The sequence below is a fragment of the Corythoichthys intestinalis genome, chromosome 3 (genome assembly GCF_030265065.1).
Source record: "Corythoichthys intestinalis isolate RoL2023-P3 chromosome 3, ASM3026506v1, whole genome shotgun sequence".
Classification (NCBI taxonomy): Eukaryota; Metazoa; Chordata; class Actinopteri; order Syngnathiformes; family Syngnathidae; genus Corythoichthys; species Corythoichthys intestinalis.
In genome coordinates, this window is record NC_080397.1 from 24,855,698 (window position 1) to 24,882,136 (window position 26,439).

Consider the following 26,439-nt stretch of genomic DNA (forward strand, 5'->3'; position numbering starts at 1 on the left):
CTGTTGTGTATGAGGACGAAGGATTCAGCTGATTTTGCGGATTAATACGTTTATTTTTCGCATCATGCCAGCCAAACGGCTGCAGAAAAATCATTCTGTATGATGGAGAGGCGTATGCGCCTTTTTGGAGTTTCAAAAGGTTCCCATTCACCGTGGATATTTACTGTGGGACCATTGGACTTACGAGGAAGTGAGTAAACATCTTGTTTTGTATTATGTCAAATACGAATACAGCGATTACAAAGTAAACACTACAAGCTTCCTTTAAATGAAGGACTACTTACGTTTGATCATTGATAGGCATGTAAAAAGCTCTCCTAATGCTCATTAGCAGCAGCACGTTAACTGCACAACAACTCCAGCCACCCTCTTCCGGGGAACAAACTGTAAATTGCTCTCCGCCAGGCGGTTTGCCGATCCGCGATGACAATCGACAACCGGGTCGTCATGTCAAATAATCCAGGATAGTTATGTGTGATTTTCCGCTTCGAAGACTTTGAAACATCACTCGGTTCGGGTTAGCATGTCGGCTAGCTGTCATGGCTTCTGGTTTGTTTACATTCTCCGAAGCCGGGGAATGGAAATGACATATGTCCGATTTAGGTGTCATAAAATATCGTTCGGGAGGTGAGACAGTAAAGGTGAAGTCGACAGTTTTGACCATTATGGAGTAATTTTGCCATGTCGTCCTGAATAAATGCATTTTTATTTTTTCATATTCCATTCAGCACAAGACTGTTATTTGTCATGACCATGCCATTTATTTAGCAATTGGGGAAAATACTTGGATAAAAAGAATATCCTGTAAAAATAATGAAGAGACAGAAACAATGACATTTTGCCGCTCTCTTCGTCGCGTTTTTCTCGTTGTGAATAGTTCCCCCTCGACGGGCTGACTGGTCCTTCTCAAGCCATTTATATAGCTATTGGGGAAAATACTTGGATAAAAAGAATATCCTGTAAAATGCTAAATTGTTGTATATAGTCGAATCGTCTCAAAATATGATTCTAATTCACATAATAATGCCATTTAAGACTTTTTTTCTCGTGTCATATGCTCTTTAATTAAAGGTGCTGTGAAATGGTAACGATGTCAAAAAATGACAACAACTGCACCTATGTAATTTTACATGTATAAAATGAATTTCTGGTATTTGAACCTGGCTGTTTTTTTTTTTTTTACCATTTCCTAGTTTTTCCACCCAAAACAGTGCATCAGGGAACCCCCAGTTTCTTTTAGCAATTCTGGTGGTGACATCACAACCAGAATTGTTGTTCATGCCTAGCTTTCTAGCACTGCACTAGCTAGTACATGTTGACAGAATGACAAAACACTCACACTACAGCAAGAGAATAGAAACCCTATGGATAGCATGCTAACAATCTGCAAAAATCTGCAGCTCATTCTGGGTGTGGCAGCATCTTCTGTTAGATTTTTTTAGTGGGCGGACCAAGGCAGCTCAGAAAGGAAGACTAATTAACTAAACTAATTTCATTATTAAGCCTCTCCGTCACTTTTTTAAAAAATGGATTTATGTCTAAAATGTTGGTTTCCATGATACAATTGACATCCAAATCTACTGTATTTTGACTGGGAGGGCTGGTGGTAAATGATCTCTCGACCCGCCCTCACTAGTTCGAATAGATTGGACATCTATCTCTATCAATGTCAGACAATTTAACAGCTCTCTCTGGTCACAATTCTGTGACGTTTTACCATCTTTCTTTGTTCAGAGCTTCGCATCCCCGACAACGCCAATGTTTTCTATGCCATGAACTCCAGCGCCAACTACGACTTTGTACTTAAGAAGCGCGGCCCGGCTCGGCCCGTGCGCACCAAGGCTGTGGCCAGCTCCACGCTGCCCCGCATGAAACAGAAAGGACTGAAGATAGCCAAAGGGATTTTCTGAGGGCGGCTGGAACTGATAACGTCACCTGGAGCACCTTAGCACTTAGTTTGGCCTCGAGAAGCTCGGGACCAAGTCACCTCCGTGTTTACAAAAGGCAACCAGCAAAGTTGTCGCACTTTGGGATTTTTGTAAGCGTCCCAGCCCATAGTTTTGACACGCAGTCAAACGGACGTCGTGCCGTGGGCAGGATTGGATTTTTTTGTTTGCTTTTTTACAGAATCCAGGGGACCATCTGGATGCCCATTGTGTTGACACATGGTCAAACAGACGTTGTTCCATGGGTATGCTCTGGATGTTCCTAATGATCATTGTGTTGACACATGGTCAAAACAGAAGTTGTCTGTGGGCAAGATCCAGATGTGCTGGATGGATTTTTTTTTTCTTACTGTGTCCTGGAAATGTTGTGGAAGCTCATCGTGTTGGCAAACAGTCCAACAGATGCGCTGTGCATAGGATCCCTGTGTTCCTGGCAGATACTTACTCAAATGGCACTTAATGGGATGATCCAACATGTATATACATCAGCTCTATAGTGTGTGTATTTTTTTGCTTTGTATATATATACATATATATATATTTCTTTTTTTTTTTGCTTTGATGATTGGTGCTGCTTATTATCTCATTCAGGAGGTCCTATGATTTCATTTCACACGAAAACTCTATGAACAATTTAAAGACCACTCGGACGGTTTTTGAACGGGAATTTTTGACGCAGACTTCAGCCTTCAATTGTAGTTGCGAAAACGTGTCTTTTTTGTTGTTGTTGTTTTTTTCTACTCATGACTGCACTTTTGGAGAAAAGCACCAGTGCTCAGCATAAATGATGACGAGCAACAATTCATATGTCGCTTTGTCAATCTCAAAATGTTATCCTTAATATGGATGATGATCACACTTGGAAAAGTACTTTTGGCCTTAAAAGATGACTTATAATATCAAAACATTTATATGCAAGTTGGTGACATATTTCTCTCACAGATAGAATGACAAGACTACAATTTTTTTTCTTGAGAGAAAAAAAAAACTCTAGAAAAGATATGAATAATCCTTTCATTTATATCAAGTTTTGCTTTAAAATGTGAGGTGAAAAAAGGCAACTATTTTAAGATTTTGTTTTCTTCATAAATATAACCTAAGTCTCATAAATTTAAGACTTTTTTCCACCTACAATTACGAAATTGTTTTCCCTAAAAACACACACAAAAAAAAAAACACTGGTCATTTTATTTATGGAATTTATAACCTTATATTATTTTTCTTTTCAGCAAAGAAAATACTTTAATGTCCCGTTAAGATTTTGTTCTTTAAAAATAATGCCATTCATTTTTTTTCTTTGAGAAACTCTCGAACCACTTTTTTCTAATCATAAAATGTCTTAACCCTTGAAGCGCCAAAGTCTGTAATTGCGGCAAGCAACATTGCTGACTAAATTTAACAAGCCAGAGCTTGTTGGCTACCACTTTGCACCAAAAGATGGCAGAAAACGTAAGAACAGTGTTTGCATCAATACAACACATTTTCTGTTTACAAAATTATAATTTGTATCATGGCAGATGTCTGCCATCTTTTTATGCAAAGTACTAACTACATGAGGTACCATATTTGCAGTTTGCAGTGATTTTCGTTGTATTACAATATTTTTCACAGGGGACAAGACTTTTTCATCTGTTGGCGTGTCGTCATTTATGCTGAGCAATGTTAGTAAAGGTTTACCTTTTGAAATGAATGAGATTGGGTTAATCAATGATGAAAGCGACGTGGTTGAATTCTTCCAAAAAAGAAACACTATGGAAATATACTTGCGTCTTAAGATTGGCTTCAAAACATGAAGGGAGGATTGGAGTCAGCACTACTGGAGTGAATAAGAGGATTACAAGATTCTGACTTTTTTCTCCGAATTCTGGCTTTGAAGTAACAATTCAGACTTTCTGACTTTTTTCTCGGGAATCTGACTTTATCCCCAGAATTCTACGGAAGAGGATTAGGGCAGCTGAACCAAAAACAATGTGAGCAAGAATTTGACTTTATTCTCTGAATTCTGAATGAGGAATCTTTGGAAAAAATGCCAGAACTTGAATCTCAGAATTCTGACTCGATCCTCGGAAATCCGACTTTACTCTCATTCTGAGAATAAAGTCAGAAATCGAAAGAGGATTGGGACTTTATTCTCAGAATTCTACATAAGAGGATTAGGACCACTGAAGAAGACAAAATGTTGACAATAATCTTTCTTTAAAATCCTGAGAATAACGTTAGAATTTTGCCTACTTTTTGTTTTTCTTCAGTGGCGCTCGTCCGTAAAATGGCCTGAGCAACACAAGGTTGTTTTGTTTGTCGACACTGCCACTAAAGAAAATGTTTGCCTGATACCACTGCCGACATTTTGCCTTGTTTCCCTTTTTTTTTCTTGCAACACACATGAAATCCAAATGGCGATGGAGTCACTGTGAGCTTCGTGTCGAGCACTGTGAACAATGTGTCTTGGTAGATGTGTTGAGCAGAGACAAGTTGCCAAACAAGTGATTTGCCTTTTGTGCTGAGAACAAACTAGTTTTTTTGTTTTTTTAAAGAAAAAATTGTGACTTGACACACAGTACTAACTTGTATCTCTTAGACAAACCAATGGTAACCTTAAAATACAGCTCTTGAAGCATTGAGAAGCTTCACAAGACATTTTTGAGATATTGACATTTTACTTGTACACAACTCTAGAAATGACATCACAACCATTTAACATGACACTTAACATGTAACTAGGGCTGCAGTTATTGAGTAAGGAATCAATCTGTTGATTAAGTAGGTCTATTAATTGAGTCATCGGATGACAAACATTTAATGCACTGCAGAATCATTTTAGGAAACAAGTAATAGCTTAAGTAAATCTTAAGTTGAACAAAAGAATATTTTCTGAATTTATCATACAAAAACCAGTTATTGATTTGCTACTGTTTATGTCTGCTGTCTTTTGCCCAAAAAACAAAACAAAAAAAAAACCCTCAGGCAGCCACAGATCATAAATTATTTTAATATGCCTGTTCATTCCTCACTATGAATGTGACAGTCTTCAGCTTGACAGCAAACATAATAGCCGTTATCATATATGTCCAAAAAGGAGTAGGACGAAGCATTAATTCTTTTAACAAATCATTCAAACACATCCACAAAAACTGCTAAATATACCTCTAAACTAAAAATTACGAATGCACAAACAAAGACGTATGTTGGCCATAACGGGGAGCAGCTTGAGTCAGCCATGTCAGATGAGAGTTGCGTCATATTCACTTGCCAACAGAGGGCAATGTATCCTCCTAAATCATTATAATAATACAACACTTTGAAAACAAACCATTATGATAGCTCATGACGTGGCACCCGACATCTTGCTTTACATGATGCGAATTTAGTCACAGTGTTCCTCCGCCACACGTGACGCGTCATTTGACATGTTACATCTGCTCATACAAGGGAAGTCCTTTTTCGTAATTGCAGAAATCCTTCAGTTGTGGGCGCTAGAGATCATTGCAAGATTGACGCAGATAAGTGGGGCAAACGGGGAAATGCATTTCACATGCATTATTGATTGTTACAGTTGTCATTAAATCCTGTCTTGTCGTATTTTTGTATAAGGTTTGTTGTGTTAAAACCAAATTTGTGAAGAAAAAAAAAATCCCCACCAAAACCAGAAAAAATCGCAAAAATGCAACCCCCCCCCAAAAATCCAAAACAGCACTAAATGCAATAAAACCAGTGAAAACGGCTACCCCTCTTGCAAAAAAACAGAAAAAACCCAAAACTGCAGAAAACCGCATCCACAACAAACCTAGAAAAAACTAACAACCCCCCCCCCCAATTTGGCACAACTGTGAATTTCTTGTATGCATCCCCACAAAGCCGAAAAACAAAAATGCGCACACAAAACCCCCTACAAAACCAGAAAAAAACCCACAAAAATCCTCAATAATCATGGCACATTTAAAGAAAAATGAAAAGCTGCACCAAATGGCAAAAAACTGCAAAAACAACAACAAAAAACAGCCAAAACACAAAACTGTGGGGAAAGAAATTGTCATAACTACAAAAAACTGCAAAAAAAACCCCACAAAACCCCTCCAAAATTTGGCAAAACCGCAATTTTTTCCATGTATCCCAACAATCCCCCAAAACGGTAGGAATAAACTCCTAAAACAAACCCCAAAGTTGGCAAAAAAAACCTTGTAAAATAATGCAAATTAAAAAATACGTATAATAGTAACCCCCAAAATAAAACAAAAAAAATTTACCAATAAATTGATAATCTATTTGATATTTGAGTTTTAGTCATCATAGGGCACTCATTAGCTGCCATTGAAGGCATTAGACGTCCAGTTCATGTTGACTGGAAGGGGCGAATGAACGCGGGCGTTGATTCGCCCCGACCAGTTGTCATGGATTAAACGTCTAGTGCCGTCAATGGCAGCGAGTGACTTGGCAAGGACGTGATGCTGCCAAATTTCTAGGAACCAAGGTTGAGCAAAGCATCCCCAGGCAATTTATCCAGAAATAGCATATTCTAGTTATTGAAATACATTTTCACTGAAAACTTCATTATAAATATGACATCCGAGTCACACTTCACATCAAGTGTCACTTAATTTTATTTCATTTTTTTGAGGTCGAGATTGAACAAACTTATTCTAGTGATTTCTTTCTATTTTAGTTTTTACACCTGAACAAATAGCTGCCATTTTTCCCCACATGTGCAGCGGGATAAAGCACATTTTGCTTTAGCCGCAATGCAGGATTTCCATGCATTAGTTATCTGTCAATTCCTGATGCAAAACTGCGTGTTTGTGTGTTATGAGAAGAAAAGGCTAATTGTTTTTCTCTGTGCAGCTGCTCATTTTGTGGTGTGTGTGTGTGTTGTTTGTAGTCATGTTGACATGAGTTTACTGTGGTGCTTTGAGCCCGTGTGTGTGTTTTCGTTGCCATCCGCTGTGGTCAGATGCCATTTTTCCACTTTGAACTAAAAGACTGACAAACTGACATTTTCTAAGTCTCTTCTTTTACTACTTTTGTCCTTCTAGCAACACAGAGGATACAAAAATTTACTTCGCTGATGTTTATTTATTGATTTGTATGTACAGTTTTTTGGGGGGGCGGGAGGCATTGTACATTCCCTTTTCTTGGTTATAGATTAATATATTAATGTATATATGAATAAACATACTGTTTGTAAAACAAAGATAGTGTCCTCTCTTCAGGGGTGGTCTGGAAACAAAAAATGGCCCAAGCATTTCTGGGCGGCCCACCTTGTGTTACTGGCGGGACAATAAAAAGGAGCGTGGTGATTTGTACCTTTTAAAAAGAAAAAAAAATTATTGTAACTGTCAACATTGGCCCATTGTAGCCCTTATGAAACATTGTTTTTTCCCGTAAAACTTAAAACCCGAGTGGGGGTGGCGCTAGCATAGCATAGCTTGTAGAGCGTTTTCCGTATGATATTTACTATACGCCGTATCCGTTAAAATGATTGTGAAAATTCTGTACAAAATATGGGCTGGTGGAAAAAAAAAGGCGACTATAGTCATAGTGCAATAATAAATTGGATAACAAATCTTTTCTTCTAAAACCCTTTTCACAAATAGCTGAACACTGTATAAATGCCGGCATTTAAACGGGTAGCCCTTATTGTATGTGTGAAAGCAATTTCCCGGGTCGACTGACACTGAGATTACGCGGACATTTACCGGGTCGCGTCCTTGTATGATGTCCAGGACTTACCCGGGACGCCCCATGTGTAAAAGCAGGCGTTGAATTCCCGGGTCACAGCGCGAAGGCTGATAACGTAAATATCACGGCGGGTCGATCGTCATTTCCTCTTTCTTTGCAGGAGACGAAAAGTGGTAAACAAACATCCCAATTTTCAACATGGCAAAATGAACGTAGCAAAATTAAACTGGAAACATGACAAAATTAAATTGCTACTGGATCGTTAAGCTGAGGATGAGACAGTTGATCGTCCATTTTTGGAAATGTTTGGTTTATTTTGTTGCCGACCAAATATGACACCATGTTCGGGTTATAAAATCCTGTCCCCTGCTATCCTCACACAGAGAGAGCAGAGTCGCCAACATGGGACAAGTCTGAAAGTGTCCAACCCGGTTTATTCCGGGGATATCGCCCCATGTCTGAACGTCACGACATGGGTAAATCCCGTGTCATCTAACACGGAAATTTACCGGTATAGACCCCACTCACATGACGTCACAACCACGCCTCCGCGCCATATTGTCCGTCAGCTCGTCGTGTTTACGCATTACCGCTACATAAATTTCTCCTATTATGGCGTGTTTTTCTGCTCGTTAACATTAATAATCAAAATGGTGAAGGCGTGTGTGGCGGTTGGTTGCAGTAACAGAGAAGATAGACGGAGAGACTTGAAGTTCTACCGTATTCCGAGAGACCCGGAGAGGAGAGCGAGATGGACTGCTGCAATTCGACGAGAAAACTGGGCACCAAACGATCACCACAGATTATGTAGTAGTCATTTTATATCTGGTAAGATGCTTTTAATATATATTTTGAGGGTTTTGGGCTGACAACCACAATTAAGATCATTGCGAGTCTAATTGCCGACAACATACAGTTTCAAATTCAAGATGCTCTTTTCTTCCACCATCATTATTTTTTGAATAATATTTAGCTGGTAACAAGTGAAAGAAACTGGCCTCATCTACGGATCATCATTTAAACAGGGGTGTCCAAACTTTTTGCAAAGGGGGCCAGATTTGGCGTGGTAAAAATGTGGGGGGCTACCTTGGCTGATTTACGTAGAACAATATATTTAAACAAATTTTAGCAAGCCCTTCTGTGTGTCACATTTGCTTTACTATTATTTTTTTTAGTTCATAATTTCAACAATCTCGCCTTTGTGGCGTTCTCTTTCGATTCTCGGGCTCTTGTGAAATACTGCTGCTGTGAAATGAAACTAGCTTCAAGTTGCTATAATTTCTCGCTGCGTATCTTCCCTGTAATGTTGTCGTACATGTCAGCGTGTCTTGTTTGGTCATATCGTGACACATCGAACTCTTTGAAAACAGCGACTGTCTGTGCAAATGAGGCAGGCACCGTTGTTGCGTATTTTATTGAAGAAATATCCACCTATCCTTGAAGCGTCGGCCATCGCAGTCAACTTTTTTTTTTTAATTGATTGTTGCCATTTTAGAAAATTGGAAGGGTCACACGGGGTAATGTTGCTTAGAGTGCTGCTGTTAAAGTTTTTCAAAGTTTCGTGATAATAGGCTGATTCTGTGTGGACAAGATAGTTGTAGATATCAGGGTAGCAGATGTCAGGCAGAGACGGGGAAGACAGCGGGTCGAAAAATATCGATTTAGGCATCAAATATGGATCTGGCGAATGGATAGACTGAAGCTTTTCCACATAACGCCTTTTATGCAACGCATCCAAGGAGTTTACAGCGTCTGAAAGCACCGGGGCTTCAATGAATTGCACTATAAATTGCACGACAAATTGAAACCATTGAGAATACGGATAAACAATGACGGACAATATGGTGGCCGGATACAGCGACACGTCATTGTGTGATGTTGGTGAGTGGGGTCTATATGTGTCTGAAAGGGGCTTTATTGCATTCAAATGATTAGCAATGCACTACAGATTTTAATGTACTAGAAGTCTTTATTAGGGCACTTTTAGCAGATATGACATTAAAATGCGATTAAATCGACTAATTACAAAAAATATATATATAAAAAAATATTTAAAAAAATATATATATACATATATATATATATATATATATATATATATATATTAAAAATTATATAATATGTATACACAGTAATGTTTTCAGAAATAATCATCAGCCTGTTCTCCCCGTGACTCCACCATTCCTTTTTCATCAGTCTAGCTCAGGGGTCGGCAACCCAAAATATTGAAAGAGCTATATTGGACCAAAAAAACAACAAACAAATGTCTTGAGCCGCAAAAAATTAAAGCCTTCTATAAGCCTAATAATGAAGTCAGCACATGGTGTAAGTATCTATGTTAGTTATATTAGTCTACTATCAAAATGACTAGGTTGGCTACAAATACATAATGAGCCTTCATAATTACCGTATTTTCCGCACTATAAGGCGCACCTAAAAGCCTTTAATTTTCTCAGAAGCCGAATATGCGCCTTATAATCCAATGCGCCTTATATATGGATCAACATTACCTTACGTAGTTCCATCTAGTGGATGCGTAACACAACCCCAACCACTAGTATTACCACTACTACTGCGCCTTATAATGTGGTTCACCCTAAAAAGTTTTAAAATGGGCCATTCATTGAAGATGGTCTATATACTACGATGCGCATTATAGTGCGGAAAATACGGTATATGTTTATCTTCCCTGCAGTGCATCCTATAGAGAATGATGCACTTCGTGACTACTCTGTTGTATGATGCCGCCTCTTTTAACGTCATTACAATAGTAACGAATTAGAAGAATTTGCGTTGTTTTTTCTCCTACATAAACCATATTATAAATGAAAATATATTTTTCTCCCCCATCTTTTTCCATTTTAAAACATTTTTGAAAAAGCTCCACGGAGGCACAAGGGCAGCGCTAAAGAGCCGCATGCGGCTCTAGAGCCGTGGGTAGCTGACCCCCGGTCTAACTTAAGTAATTGAGGGGGGCACAGGATATTTGTTAATTTATTAATAATTAATTTTATTAATGGATTTCAATTTATTTTATTAGTTATTAATTAATAAGTGTTGTGTTTTGCTGCGATGATTTTGAAAACCTGCTTTACAGTTTAGCATAAGATAAAATGTGATAAACCATTACTGGTCCCACCGTTGGGAGATGTACAATTGCAAATATATATAGCTATAAATTCTTAACATTGTGGAAATAGTAGCTATAAATTGTAGCACATGCAAACTGACTTTTTAGTTTTGCTATAAATTCTTAACATTGTGGAAATAGTAGCTCTAAATTGTAGCACATGCAAACTGACTTTCTAGAAAACTAAAACACTGTAAATTAAGAGTCCAGTCAACTCATTAATTTCACATTTTATGTTTATCACTCTCTCTGTACACACACATGTGCGCGCACACAAACGGAACATGGCGACTGCGCATGTCGACATACCCGCTTTTGCTGATGCTGTACAGGGTTTTGTGTGAATAAACATGTCCGTTATTCTTCCAAATTTCACCTCATCAACCTGTAGGCTTTTCAGCTACGTACGAGCACCTCCCTCTCATTCATTTCTGGGGCGGCGTGATCAGAGCACTGAGATATTTCAAAGGACTAACAAAAATTGGATCAACAATGGGTCGCTTGCCACGGCCGAGAAACCTTTTATTTTAATTAAACAGCGACCCCCCAAATGTGTGTCGGCCCACCGGGAAGTGCCCGTTACACCCGATGGCCAGTCCAGCTCTGGTTCTCTTTGTCCTTTGGATTCAAACTATACTACTTTATTCAATCAATAAATAAAATCTGTTTTAAAAAGGTTCAAATGAACTATGACCGTCTGGCTCACCTCTATTTATCTCATCAGAGACATTAAAGGAGCAAATTTTGTCCCCAACTCAATTTATGTCCATCTCGGATCTTTTATATCCATTCAAAAGGGAGATCATTTGCTGGAAGACACTAAATGACATGTCATAAGCATTCATTAATGCTCATGACAGTGTCATGTCATAGTTATGAAGGTCTTATGACGCCGCAGTCAAATAAAGTGTTACCGGTTAATATCTTTTGGTGTAAATATCTCATAATACAGTGAGGACAGCTGCGGTTTATAGTCCGTTGTGGCTTAACTATGACCAAATGCTGTTTTCGTGCCAAATTTGGTGGGTGGCGGCCTATAGTCCGAAAATTACAGTATATTTTTTATTAGACATTTCAGAAAATCTCTTGTTTTATGGATTTCTTACAATACTATTTTAGGCTTTTGTTTCTTTTATTTGTGATGGTCTTGGCTTACAGCTCCTGTAAACCTAAAATGTAATTCTCTGAAAATTAGGCGATCACCTAAGATTTTTTTTTTTTTAATCCCCCTTGTCTGAATCAATGTGCCATGGCATGCATGGAAAGCAATCAATTTGTGGCACTGTTGAGGCGTGATGGAAGCCAGGCTGAAATGACTGAAAAAACACGACAAACGATGACAAACAAGATAGAAATAAAAAGATCAAGAAAAATGAACACATTTATGAAAATAAATATCCTTACAATGTATGTATATCAGAATTACCTATAATTTGAGTTTCACTAAGTGCTCCGACTCCGAAAGGTTTGTGTTTATTCAGAAATGTGCTTGAGTTTTGTAAAGTCGTCACCATCACGCGACAGGTTGGTTGTATGGTTTGCGCATGCGCATTCAGCCCTCCTTAGTTAATTATTTCATTCAAATATGGCGCTACACTATACACATGATTACGATTCAATTTGGATTTTTGGTAGCCTTTTTAGTCTGAATCCAAGCTCTCAACTTGTATTCATTTAAAGTTGTCTATCATTGGAGCTGCCGTTCGCTCTTATGTGATGTCGTCATTCCCACGCGACCGGATGTCTGTTCTGCGCGTGCGCATTCAATCCGCTTTGTTGTTCCATTCAATTCCAGTATGGCTCTCAGCAAGACGTTTGGGCAAAAGCCGGTCAAATTCCAGCTTGAAGAAGATGGAGATTTTTACATGATCGGCTCCGAGGTCAGTGTTCTTCATTTCCAAACACAGCGTTCACTCGTGACGGCAATATTTGTGTCTTATTCGCCTTCTTGCTGCTGGTTAGCTCGTATGCTAACGTTGCTAAGTGAAGTTGAGGGCAAGAAAAGAATAAAACCCGTTGACCTTCATTTGTCCATATAGGTACACAAATTAAAGGCTTTAAAGTCACTGATGTCATATGCACTGTTTTCACATCGTGTTTAATCGACTACAATCTGTCGATTTGAGTAGGATGGAGCTTTTGAGCCTTCAGGTCGAGATGAGTCGAGCCATGTAACTCATTCACTGCCATTGACAGCGACATATGTTTCATCTATTTGAACTGGGATCACTGACATTGAATGTACACCTTCCTGAGCTATAGACTTCTAATCCATATAGGCATCCCAGTTAAAATAGATCAGCCCATTAGCTAAATTATGAAATAACATTCAAGCCATTTCGAAAGCTGGAACATTGTTGATGTTTCCTTAGTTTTAGTGTTGTGTTCATATGCCAAAGATACTTCATGCTTCATGTTAAAAGTGAAAACAGTCCATTATTAGAGCAGTTCTGCTGTTTACCCGTGTCAATGGCAGCCAATGAGTTAAAATAGGCAGCGCCATGTGGGCATGCAGAGTTTCAGAGCAGGTTATCGAAACAAAATGAGAGCTTTCAGTCCAAGTTGAAAGCAACAGGTAGGCTTTTTGTCATAGATATCGCATGTGTATAATCTGACGCGCATGACAGACTGTTCCGTATATCTGCCCAGGACATATTTCACAAGTCCTTCTGGAAAAGATCCTGTATAATCTGACGCGCATGACAGACTGTTCCGTATATCTGCCCAGGAAATATTTCACAAGTCCTTCTGGAAAAGATCCAATTGAGACCAATTTCATGGGATAATCCCTCAAAAATAATATGGCTGCTAATTGGATGATGGCTCTTCTTGTCACACTCATGACCAAACAATCCAAATTAAGCCACAATATTAGTTGGGAGAAGAGCAAAAACATAGTTTCCTGTCCGAAAAAGCTATAAGTGACGTTCTTTGCTTTTTAAATGAGTTAATTGAGTGTATCTCTTACAAAACTAACCAGATAGTCACATCCTGGGTATGTCACGTCTGCAACTCCCGCCTCTTTCCCCTGATTGGCTTGGTCAGCCGAGAGCTGCTTGGATGAGCTGAAGTTGTCAAGACGTACCTTCACGATAAAATAGGCAGGGCAGTCTTGCTCTGCAAGGCTAACATGTATATAGAACTAGATGCAAAAAGTGAGGCTCAGCGGCTTTAGTAACAGGCGGCCATCTTAAAGCAGTGTTCTTAGGCGTGCTCTGCTACAGTAAACCGAAGGTGAGTGATTTTCTCCATTAAAATACTCTAAACTCAGTGGAATCTTGATGAATTTTCACAGTTTGGTTTATATTTAACCATATGAATGTGGTTATGATTCAGGCTTGATGTTAAAAAAAGTTTGCAGTCAATTTACTGCATCTCTTAAACCAGTACTTCTCAAATAGTGGGGCCTAAGGAGGGCGAAGAGTGATGCCGGGGGTGGCGCATGTGGCCTCGGGGAACATACTTTTTTTCTGTTCTAGAATAAGTGTAATTGCACATCCACTCAGTGGGTGGTAGTGGCGCTCTTATTTTCAGAGTGCGTACGGTATTTTTGAACCAAACAAAAGCACACAGCAAAGAGAACTGGAGATATGAAGAGCTAAGACGAGGAAATATGATGAAGTGTATGTAGCTTTTGGCTTTGATTTTAATACAGTGGGGGACCAGGAAAAACAGTGTTTACTGTGTCTAAAAATGCAGCGGACAGCAGGAAGCCAAATCAATTAAGACGTCACTTAAAAACATTAGACCCCAATCACATTGATACGCCACTTGAGTGTTATACAGCGAAAACGTGCTGAATATTGCCATCAAACGTCCCGCTTTGTTTCGCAGTGTTACGTGAGTAAACCAGCGAGCACGGTTAGCATCATATAAGGTAGCATACCAAGTTGCTCAGTGCAAAATACACCATAACAAAGGCGCTGATAATGCCTGCAGCAAAAAAAAAAAAAAAAAAAACTGTCCCTCTGTCCAATGATACTGTCGTTTTTGTTCTATTAATTTTTGTTTTTTTTGGGGGGGTCTAATTGTTTGCAAAATTGTCCTCATGAGTAAATGTTGCTAATCAATTTGATGTTGTTATTATATAAATATATATTCATTTTATTAAGTTTTATTTTTCCAGTATCAAACGGTTAAAAATGTTCCTTGAGTGGATTTTTACAGTTTGGATGTGATATCTTTTAAAATTAATTCAGGCAAATTGATGCCCTGCAAGTGTTTTCCATTACAAGCAAAACAATGTTAATATAGTTATACTTTATTGTAAGTTGATCTATTTGACTTTTTTTTCTTTAATATAAAAAAGACAATGTTATGCAGAGCTGTAATTATAAAGAAAATAATTTTTATAGACAAATGATACTATTTACAGTGGCGGCGGTTGGGGGGCATCTTCCTGGGTGGGGGGGCGTAACAGTAAATAAATGAGAATTGTCTTAACCATTTAAAAATTGAGCAATTCATAGCTACTTCAAACGACAGTGCACGCTACATTGACGAGAATGTAATGTTTATGGAATGGCACTGATGCAAAATGGCTGACAAATGATAGCAGTCGTCTTATTGGCTCACGGCGCGCCTTTCACATCTAGTTCTATAAACGTGATATCTACGCTTTTTGGTACCAAATGCTGGTCAGAAGCTAAGGGACGCTTTCACATGAAACATGATAACGACAAAGATTTTATTTTCTTTTAGTTTGAGGTTGAGTGTTTTTGAGCAAAGGCAAACGCAACAGTGTGTTGCTAATCGGATATGTACAGGTGGGCAACTACCTGCGCATGTTCCGGGGGTCCCTGTACAAACGTTACCCGTCCCTATGGAGGAAGTTGGCATCGGTGGAGGAGCGCAAGAAGATCGTGGAGTCGTCACACGGTTGGTTTCTCTTTCAGTCCCAAATTAAACACTTTCATGTCAGGATGTTCCCAATCCGATCACGTGTTCAGAAATTTGGCCCGATCACGTCATTTTCAGAAGATTGGAATTGGGTCATGAAAACATGGGGTTTTTGAAATGTGTTTGTTTTCATTTTTATGTATAAACTTATTAGCTGCCATTGATGGAGAGAGACATCCAAGCCATTTTGACTAGTAGGAGCCAGGGCTGACAGCTCTCGTTCCACCTTTTATATGATTATAATGTTGCAATAGCAATGTTCAAACTCGGACTCACATGCAAACATATGTGATTGGGACATCCCTACCTTATAGTAGTTTGACACTAGTAGATGTCCAATCCATTTGAACTTGGGGAGCTGGTAGCAAATAAATTTATTAGCCCTCCCACTTCAAATCGGTTGGACGTTTGTCACCATTAATGGCAGCCAATGCGGTATTGGGCGGGGTGGGGGGTGGGCGAGTCTTCGTGGTTGTCCGGCGCGGCATTGATGCGGGTCCACCGCTGTTGATACAGATCACGGCTACACTCAGCTGGCTACCAGCGTGACGCTGCTCAAAGCCAGCGAGGTCGACGAGATCCTGGACGGCAACGATGACAAGTACAAGGCCGTCTCCATCAGCACGGAGCCACCCGCCTACCTCAGGTACTGAATACTGAGCGCTTCTTTGTGCGAGTGCATGTTGCTGATGATTGCACTACCTTGGATGTACAGGGAACAGAAGGCCAAGAGGAACAGTCAGTGGGTCCCTACGTTGCCCAACAGCTCTCACCACCTCGACGCCGTACCCTGCTCCACCACCATCAACCGAAGCCGTCTGGGCCGTGACAAGAAGCGGACTTTCCCTCTCTGGTCCGTGTGTGTGTGTATTTATAAGAGCACGTGTTTGTCTACAGCAGGGGTGTCTAAACTTTTAGAAAAGTTAAAGGTCGCATGGACCAACTTGAAATCCTTCCACTTTCGTTCCACATGTGTTTCAATTGTCAAAAGTATATCCACCTCAAATATCAGCTTACAAAATCGGCTCCAGGCATCTGCAATCAGATGAATTTTTGTTTTTGATAAATTGGCATCGGCCTTTGAATACAGTGCCTTGCAAAAGTATTCAGCCCCCTTGAACCTTGCAACCTTTCGCCACATTTCAGGCTTCAAACATAAAGATATAAAATTTTAATTTTTTGTCAAGAATCAACAACAAGTGGGACACAATCGTGAAGTGGAACAAAATTTATTGGATAATTTAAACTTTTTTAACAAATAAAAAACTGAAAAGTGGGGCGTGCAATATTATTCGGCCCCCTTGCGTTAATACTTTGTAGCGCCACCTTTTGCTCCAATTACAGCTGCAAGTCGCTTGGGGTATGTTTCTTTCAGTTTTGCACATCGAGAGACTGACATTCTTGCCCATTCTTCCTTGCAAAACAGCTTGAGCTCAGTGAGGTTGGATGGAGAGTGTTTTTGAACAGCAGTCTTCAGCTCTATCCAAAGATTCTCGATTGGATTCAGGTCTGGACTTTGACTTGGCCATTCTAACACCTGGATACGTTTATTTTTTAACCATTCCATTGTAGATTTGGCTTTATGTTTTGGATCATTGTCCTGTTGGAAGATAAATCTCCGTCCCAGTCTCAGGTCTTGTGCAGATACCAACAGGTTTTCTTCCAGAATGTTCCTGTATTTGGCTGCATCCATCTTCCCGTCAATTTTAATCATCTTCCCTGTCCCTGCTGAAGAAAAGCAGGCCCAAACCATGATGCTGCCACCACCATGTTTGACAGTGGGGATGGTGTGTTCAGGGTGATGAGCTGTGTTGCTTTTACGCCAAACATATCGTTTTGCATTGTGGCCAAAAAGTTCAATTTTTGTTTCATCTGACCAGAGCACCTTCTTCCACATGTTTGGTGTGTCTCCCAGGTGGCTTGTGGCAAACTTTAAACGAGACTTTTTATGGATATCTTTGAGAAATGGCTTTCTTCTTGCCACTCTTCCATAAAGGCCAGATTTGTGCAGTATACGACTGATTGTTGTCCTATGGACAGACTCTCCCACCTCAGCTGTAGATCTCTGCAGTTCATCCAGAGTGATCATGGGCGTCTTGGCTGCATCTCTGATCAGTTTTCTCCTTGTTTGAGAAGAAAGTTTGGAAGGACGGCCGGGTCTTGGTAGATTTGCAGTGGTCTGATGCGCCTTCCATTTCAATATGATGGCTTGCACAGTGCTCCTTGAGATGTTTAAAGCTTTGGAAATCTTTTTGTATCCAAATCCGGCTTTAAACTTCTCCACAACAGTATCTCGGACCTGCCTGGTGTGTTCCTTGGTTTTCATAATGCTCTCTGCACTTTAAACAGAACCCTGAAACTATCACAGAGCAGGTGCATTTATACGGAGACTTGATTACACACAGGTGGATTCTATTTATCATCATCGGTCATTTAGGACAACATTGGATCATTCAGAGATCCTCACTGAACTTCTGGGGTGAGTTTGCTGCACTGAAAGTAAAAGGGGCCGAATAATATTGCACGCCCCACTTTTCAGTTTTTTATTTGTTAAAAAAGTTTAAATTATCCAATAAATGTTGTTCCACTTCACGATTGTGTCCCACTTATTGTTGATTCTTGACAAAAAAATTGAATTTCATATCTTTATGTTTGACGCCTGAAATGTGGCGAAAGGTTGCAAGATTCAAGGGGGCCGAATACTTTTGCAAGGCACTGTATATATATGGCGGAAAACAGACAAGACTGAAAAAGCAGTTTCTGCTCTTCACACCTGTTTACGGACGTCACGCAACCGCTTTTGTTTCAACCTAGCCATAAAACGAAGGTAATTAATTATATTTTTTATTCAAAATGTCTGTCGTTTTTTGCTACAATCATTAATTGATGTCTCATATTTTGTTTAAAAAAAAAAAGACTAAACAATTATTCACTCACATATTTTAAACTAAAAAAGTGTAAAACTGTAAAAAAGTCGCGGAAATCTACCTCATATGTATCGCTTAATTGTATTTTTATTGTTACTTTCGCGTTTTCTCCGATATATTAGTTAACTAATTGATCCAAACAAAGAAAAATTGGGAAATCGCCTCCAGATAGGGTTTTGCGGTAAATTTTTTTTTTTTTTTTTTTAAATGCCCTCCTGTTCAAAATTTTTCGTCCCCCAGAAAATTGAGATTTTAAGCTTTCCAATGATGTATCACAAAGGCGTATCGGTGTCTCAGAGCGGAACTTCAAGTCACCTGACTGTTTTCCACCATATATACAGTGTATATGTATACTGTATAGGGTTAGTGAAGTTGATCCCCTATCAGATGCAAATTTATATAAAAATGATGTCAGTCGTTTGTGCTTCGTTTGTGCTGTAAAAGGTTTTGTTTGTGATTCTATCGTTTTTGAGATATTTACAATTATTTTGTAGGTAAATCTGAGGGCAACCAGCCCAGTACTTTGACTAAAAATGTTTTCAATCGTTTGTGCTGCTATTGTTTTTGAGATATCGAGATATTTCAAATCATGACATCACGCAGCCTCCCCCCATTTATTGCAAAATGGAACCAAAATGGTGCCATTCTTTTGTGCTGTAAATATAAACGTCACTCGCAGCCCTTCCATATTCTAACTTCCGTGGCTGACGGAGTGTACACTCTCTCAATAACAGATGGGTGTCCCAGTAAGCCTGCGCAAATGTAGCACAAACGAATGGTCCATTCATCACTCAAAATTAATATCTTAACATCTAAAAATCGATAGCAGCACAAATGCAAATTTTTACAGCACAAACGATTGACACCATTTTTAGCCTATTTTAATCAAAATGGGGGGGCTGGTTGACCTCAGATTGACCTATAAAAGGATAGTAAATATAAAAGATGATAGTTTGTCCTTGTTTGCATAAACGATGGATATCGTTTTTATATAAATTTGCGTCTGGTGGGCAGCCAACTTCACGGAGGTGATTGTTTTTCGTATAATCTAAAATACCGAAATCCTACAGTTTCTTACAGATTTCAACATGTCAGGTTTTGACCCCTGAGCTCACAGAGAGGCACTCTAAGTGACTAGCTCTATCTAGTGTTAAAACTAAGAAGTGCAACAATGTATGCTGATTTTAAGCTTCTTGTGCAGACTATATTCAATGACATTTTCTTCATTGCTGCGGACCAAGAAAAACTGGGGTCGCAATTCCGACACCACCGGTCTACAGGCACCTTTATGCTTTATATGTGTGTGTGCTTCGTTCAGCTTTGATGACCACGACCCGGCGGTGATCCATGAAAACGCCACCCAGTCAGAAGTGCTGGTGCCGATCCGTCTGGACATGGAGATCGAGGGACAAAAGCTGAGAGACGCTTTCACGTGGAACATGAATGGTACTTGATGCCACTGTTGTCGCACCACTTGCGGTCCTCTAGATTTTCTTTGGAGCCGCATTTTCTCAATTTTAGGAGGCTAAAATTGGAATATGTCGCCGCTTTTTCTAGAGAAGCTGATGACTCCGGAGATGTTTTCGGAGATTCTGTGCGATGACCTGGACCTCAACCCTTTAGCTTTTGTCCCCGCTATCGCTTCCGCCATCCGCCAACAGATGGAGTCGTACCCCACCGACAGCATCCTGGACGAGCAGACTGACCAGAGGGTGATCATCAAGGTACATCGCCTACCGCCGTCCATCTTCTATAGCTTCAGTAATAAATGGATGGATGCCTTCCTCGTCGTCTTCTTCAGCTCAACATCCACGTCGGCAACATCTCCCTGGTGGACCAGTTTGAGTGGGACATGTCTGAGAGGGACAACTCCCCAGAAAAATTTGCGCTTAAGCTATGCTCAGAGCTCGGTCTGGGAGGCGAGTTCGTCACCACGATCGCGTACAGTATCAGGGGCCAGCTCAGCTGGCACCAAAGGACGTATGCCTTTAGGTGAGCCCGTTAGTCGCTGCCACTGTCTTTGTTGGGGCTGCGCCTTTATGCAACTTTCCTTGTAGCGAAAACCCTCTGCCAACGGTGGAGATCGCCATCCGGAACACGGGGGATGCCGACCAGTGGTGCCCCCTGCTGGAGACGCTGACAGATGCAGAAATGGAGAAGAAGATCAGAGACCAGGACCGAAACACGAGGTGGGCTTCAACACACAACACACTGCGAGAGACCATAGATGTAAGAGCTATACCATTTTTTTCCCTTTCAGGCGAATGCGACGACTAGCTAACACTGCACCAGCGTGGTAGCACAACTATAAGTTATATCATCATGACCGCCACCTACTGGAAGCACACCTGTCTGACATGGGCCTCCCCACTCACACTTTTGACCCTTTTCATGCACCCACAGGACCAGAACTCAGATAATATATTGGTTATGTTGTCTTTTTATACATTTAATAATTCTTACAAAATAAATGAAAAAAATTCTTTGGATGGTTTTGTCATTCTCGTTTCTAAACACTTCACTTGTAATGTCCTGACCCTTTCAGTGCCATTGACGACTATAGGCTTCCAATCATGTGGCTCTTTTAATCCTAATGTGATCTGAACTGGGAGTTCAGATGGATTGGATGCTTAACGCTGTCAAAGGCAGCCAATGACTTGGAGGCTTTTAACAAGGGTTTTTCAAAAGTATTTTATTTTTAAGTATCAACTTATTGGCTGCCACTGACGGCGATAGACATCCAATCTATTTTGACTGGGAGGGCTAGCAGCGAAACATGTTAATGGCAGTGAAACATGAATGCTCAATGACAAACAGTCCAGTTCCAATAAATTGAATGTCTGTTACTGACACTGTCAATGGACGTGAATGTTTTAAGGGCTAAAACAAGCAAGAAAATAAAGGTATCACGATTAGGGATGTCCTTGATCAGATCATGTGTTGAAAAATCGGGCGTAAGCATATCATTCGTAGATCGTGCTTCACATATTTAGAAGATTGGAAACAGGTGAAAAAAGATGTTTTAATCGCTATGAACTTATGAAGCAACAAAATTATCAAGATGGACAAGGATATTGTCAAAAATGTTTTGTGATGAATTACTAACAAATTGCCGAAGTATCGGTTTGTTACGCGGTACCATTTCCTCAAAATCAGGTGACTGACTCAAAAACTTAGCAAAACTTAACTACCACAAGACATACTGTAACCTGATGAATATTCTCAAAAGGAGGTTCACCAAACTCGAGTTCATCAGTCACCTTTGAATTGACTTACTCAGAGATGGGAAACACAAGCATCTGGTTCTAAGTTAGGTCATCTTAGTTAAATCAACTCTTGGTAGATTCACGCTTGCACAGCCACCATGATAAGGCATTGTCAATGGAGCACCGATACCATGATTGTCACCATGCCAGCGGGAAATAAAAATCTGAGTTACTTTAGCCTCATTGAGCTGGAGATACTTATGCAGGCATACAGGGAACACGAAAATATTATTTGCTGAAAGTCCAACACAGCTCCAGCAGTGAAGGAGAAGCGGCGTGGGAGGAAATTGCAGCCAGAGTAAATGTGTAAGTTTGAACTATGTAGATCTGAGTATAGGCAGATATACTATAGACTATATATACAGTGGGGCAAATAAGTATTTAGTCAACCACCATATGTCCCAGTTCTCCTACTTGAAAAGATTAGAGAGGCCTGTAATTGTCAACATGGGTAAACCTCAACCATGAGAGACAGAATGGGGGGGGGGACTGAAAATCATGGGGGTGGAAACATCATGCTTTGGGGCTGTTTTTCTGCAAAGGGACGAGGACGACTGATCTGTGTAAAGAAAAGAATGAATGGGGCCATGTATCGAGAGATTTTGAGTGAAAATCTCCTTCCATCAGCAAGGGCATTGAAGATGAGACGTGGCTGGGTCTTTCAGCATGACAATGATCCCAAAACACACTGCCAGGGCAACAAAGGAGTGGCTTCGTATGAAGCATTTCAAGGTCTTGGAGTGGCCTAGCCAGTCTCCAGATCTCAACCCCATAGAAAATCTGTGGAGGGAGTTGAAAGTCCGTGTTGCCCAACGACAGCCCCAAAACATTACTGCTCTAGAGGAGATCTGCATGGAGGAATGGGCCAAAATACCAGCAACAGTGTGTGAAAAGCTTGTGAAGAGTTACAGAAAACGTTTGGCCTCCGTTATTGCCAACAAAGGGTACAAAACAAAGTACTGAGATGAACTTTTGGTATTGACCAAATACTTATTTTCCACCATGATTTGCAAATAAATTCTTTAAAAATCAAACAATGTGATTTTCTGTGTACCCCCCCCCCCCCCCCCCCCCCCATTCTGTCTCTCATGGTTGAGGTTTACCCATGTTGACAATTACAGGCCTCTCTAATATTTTCAAGTGGGAGAACTTGCACAATTAATACTTATTTGCCCCACTGTATATACTATATACTATACTATATACTGTACCGTAGACTATACTCAGATCTTGCCTCAGATTGTAGTTGATGACGGCGATGATGAAGAAACCCTGTCTGCAGCAACAGTCAGGGATCCAGAGGGGACTACTGAAGTGTGTCTTAATATAAGCTATGTATAGCAACTGACAGGCAGTGCCTTACCCATTCACCTTCTTTTACACTGTTGAGTAATTAGAATAGAAAAACGATAACATTTTGTCTTTCAACAGAACATGGCTGAGCATCATGAGCAAGGTCCATCAACTGCACATCTTGATACTGTGAGATTATATGCTTAACACTTCTTATGGTTAATACAGTGCTAAAACTATGTAGAACTGCACGCAGACAAGCCATGACACAGCAATTTCCACGTTCAAAGAGCACGGAAACTCATGGTTACTTCAACAGAACTCTTCAGCGAACATGTTATGGTCAGAGACTTGCCATGGTGAGTGACTCCTTGTTTCAATTACCTCACTAACTGGAATGGAAGACTCATTAGCATTCATCATCTCAAGAGTTTATTTACTCAAAAGTTTTAACCCGTTTTTTTGGAATACACCTCTGCTGGTCTGGCAGTGAATGAGTTAGATGACTGATAACTTTTTAATAAATGTCCACTGAAGTGACCACTGTCCAGCAAGGGTTAAATATTGTTTTATTAAAAAAAAAAAAAAAAATTCCCCCAATGAGTTAGACTTCCTGAACACTACAACTGAGTAAGAAAACATCACACAAAATATGTACAAAAATGTTTTGGGTTCTAAATATGCAATTTCATTAGGACAATGATCCCAAATTGTAATTGTTAATTGGATAATGAATAACTTGCGAATGTCGCCGTGACAACTGAGCTACACGTCAGTGACCCGCACCGACAAACACGCCGGTCCTGGAACATGCCATGGGCATTGGGCATGGGCATAGACCTCTGGCATTTGGCGCCAAAAACAGGCTTGGGTAGACGTCACTGGGGAGTGCGTGAGGTCCGACAAATCCATTCCCAAGCGGCGGTGTCTTCACATGGGTCACACGTTTCCGCAGCCGAAGAAGTCGACGCCCACGTAGCGAGGGTAACCCTCCAGGGAGTTCATACTCACAGGGTCCAATTTCCAATACTGGCGTCCACGGATGATATGGGCGTAGCCTGCGGAAAGACGCCCACATTTTGCACAGGAACATTTTGCTACATTTTTAGCACTTTTACATTCAAATGCTAACAAATGGCATAGTCATTTGGAAATGAGTTTTAACACAAAAACACGTCTATCTACTTTGGAACAATTATGTAACAATGATCAGAACTCACTTATTAAAAATCCAGTTCATCTCTTTGGCTGCCACTGACAGCATTAGACCTCCGATCCATTATAATTTGAAGGTGTCGGAAAGTGGTCATTCATGAATTTGTTCATTGTTATCAATGCAGTCAATGTGGCTAAGTAGCACCATTTTTTAACAATTGGAAAGACAAAAAAAGCACAGAATATACATCTAATCAGATCCAAACTAATTTGGCAAAAAAATCAAAGTGAGTTAACGGCACCAAATAGTGTTACCACTTCATAACTGATTTGAATGCATTCAAAGGATAAAATGACCGTCTCAACTGACCTTTCGCAAACTTCACCTCCTAAAAGGCCATCAACCAATCATACGTCCTAGAGACTGTTGTTAAGCATGCATATTCTGACAAATGTTGAGATGCCCCATTGTCTAATTGATTCATTTGGTTGTTTTTAAATCACCAACTGGCATAAAACTTACCAGAAGACAAAAAAGATCAAGAAGCTGTGGCGGTCCAAAATGGTGACGCAATGTACCAATATAGTATCTATATCTATACCTGTCAACTCTAGGCCGTTGGCAATCTTACAAATAGTGACGTATGCCCTTACAAATTGATGTCTTATTTTACAACGTTTTATATAGCGTGCAATATGAAACAAAAATAAAACTCAATTTTTAAAAATAATATGCTGAATTTATTGGTAATATTGTCACATATACAGTTCCCTCCTTAATTATTGGCACCCCTGAAAAAGATGTGTTTTTTAGCTTCTAATATATATTTGATTTATTCAAATAATATGGGACCTTAATGGAAAAAAATACACACGGTCCCAGGCTTCAACTGAGACCAAGATTAAGCTTTTTGGCAACAAACACTCTAAGCGGGTCTGACGTGCCACGAAAGATGCGCATGCTGAAAAGCACCTCATACCCACTGGGAAACTTGTTAGGGTGCATGGCATCATGAATGCTTTCAAATACCAGGACATTTTAAATCTAAATCTGTTGCCCTCTGCCCGAAAGCTGAAGATGGGTCGTCACTGGGTCTTTCAGCAAGACGATGACCCTAAACATATGGCCAAATCTACACAGAAATGGTTCACCAGACACAAAATCAAGCTCCTCCCATGGCCATTTCAGTCCCCAGACCTTGTTTTGTTGGCAAAAAGGGGTTGTACAAAGTATTAACACCAGGGGTGCTAATAATTGTGGGACACATTATTTGATGTCAAATAATTTTTTGTTTATGTGGGATTTTTTCCCCACTGAATGAATGCACTTGGATTGAAGGTTGGATTTTTCTCTTTTTTTCCATAAAGGTCCCATATTGTTTGAATAAAAAAAAATATTAGAAGCTAAAAAACACATCTTTTTCAGGGGTGCCAATAATTATGGAGGGCACTATAACCTGGTGCAATCAAAGAACAATATTTTCAGCTACATTATGATTACTAAAAATTAACAGTGACTTTTGTAATAATTGTATATAGCATTTTTGGCTATTTCTATCATGTCTTTTGATGGCTGCACTTCATGGCACTTCAGCTCGCAAATTCAGTTGCACTTGAAGGTAGTTCGTTAGTGTCTCCAATTATAAATTAAAAAAACGTCAGTTGATAAAATGAACTTACCGATGCAATCTTTGAGTCATGGAACAATTACTTTGCTAATTCCGAGAAGTGATCAGCAATAGTTGCAGGCAAATTGTGTTCGGCAACAAATTGGCAGAATAAAATCTCCACTTTCGTCACTTTTGATTCTGCAGACTGCATCTTTATGACCAGTGTTGTTAATCTTACTTTAAAAAAGTAATTAATTACAGTTACAAATTACTTCTCACACAAAGTAATTGAGTTAGTAACTCAGTTACCTGAATGTAAGCGTAATTAATTACTTGGCAAAGTAACTGGTGTTACCTTTCATGTTTTTTGTGCATTTTTAAAAAAAAAGAAAGAAAAAACCTAGTAGCCTTTGCCATGTTTGGAAGTCATTTAATGTTGTGAATCAACTGTTAAAGCTGTTAAAATTGCCACCTGTTTTTGCATTAGTTCCCTTCTGTCTACTTTTGACATGTGAAAGTTTTAAAACTGTTTCATCATTT

General features: G+C 39.7%; 3 protein-coding genes across 6 annotated transcripts in view; 2 read left to right on the forward strand and 1 right to left on the reverse strand.

The window, feature by feature from the left end:
- The window catches only part of LOC130913245 (ral guanine nucleotide dissociation stimulator-like), a 41,587-nt gene extending 34,480 nt beyond the window's left edge, over positions 1 to 7,107 (forward strand). For all 4 annotated transcript variants that reach the window (XM_057831704.1, XM_057831705.1, XM_057831702.1 and 1 more), the window contains one exon: positions 1,735 to 7,107. In XM_057831704.1, the coding sequence (XP_057687687.1) occupies positions 1,735 to 1,910 (176 nt within the window). In that variant the 3' untranslated portion in view covers positions 1,911 to 7,107. The remainder of the gene's footprint in view (positions 1 to 1,734) is intronic.
- A 5,388-nt stretch (positions 7,108 to 12,495) lies between these two features.
- Positions 12,496 to 21,330, forward strand: smarcb1a (SWI/SNF related, matrix associated, actin dependent regulator of chromatin, subfamily b, member 1a). Its single transcript, XM_057830803.1, has 9 exons — positions 12,496 to 12,629; positions 15,516 to 15,627; positions 16,165 to 16,294; positions 16,364 to 16,501; positions 19,894 to 20,021; positions 20,133 to 20,299; positions 20,377 to 20,567; positions 20,633 to 20,764; positions 20,836 to 21,330. Exons 1-9 carry the CDS (start codon positions 12,546 to 12,548, stop codon positions 20,873 to 20,875), a joined length of 1,122 nt encoding a protein of 373 aa, XP_057686786.1. The 5' UTR covers positions 12,496 to 12,545; the 3' UTR covers positions 20,876 to 21,330.
- Positions 21,331 to 23,434: 2,104 nt separating this feature from the next.
- The window catches only part of mmp11a (matrix metallopeptidase 11a), a 30,315-nt gene continuing 27,310 nt past the window's right edge, over positions 23,435 to 26,439 (reverse strand). The window contains exon 8 of the mRNA XM_057832071.1: positions 23,435 to 24,192. Coding sequence (XP_057688054.1) covers positions 24,074 to 24,192 — 119 coding nt within the window. The 3' untranslated portion in view covers positions 23,435 to 24,073. The remainder of the gene's footprint in view (positions 24,193 to 26,439) is intronic.

Excerpts from the sequence above, each read along its gene's own strand:
- smarcb1a (XM_057830803.1), top strand. The coding sequence starts at position 12,546 with ATGGCTCTCAGCAAGACGTTTGGGCAAAAGCCGGTCAAATTCCAGCTT. Across the intron at positions 16,502-19,893 it reads AAGCGGACTTTCCCTCTCTG|CTTTGATGACCACGACCCGG; the intron begins GTCCGTGTGTGT and ends TGCTTCGTTCAG. Across the intron at positions 20,022-20,132 it reads TTTCACGTGGAACATGAATG|AGAAGCTGATGACTCCGGAG; the intron begins GTACTTGATGCC and ends CGCTTTTTCTAG.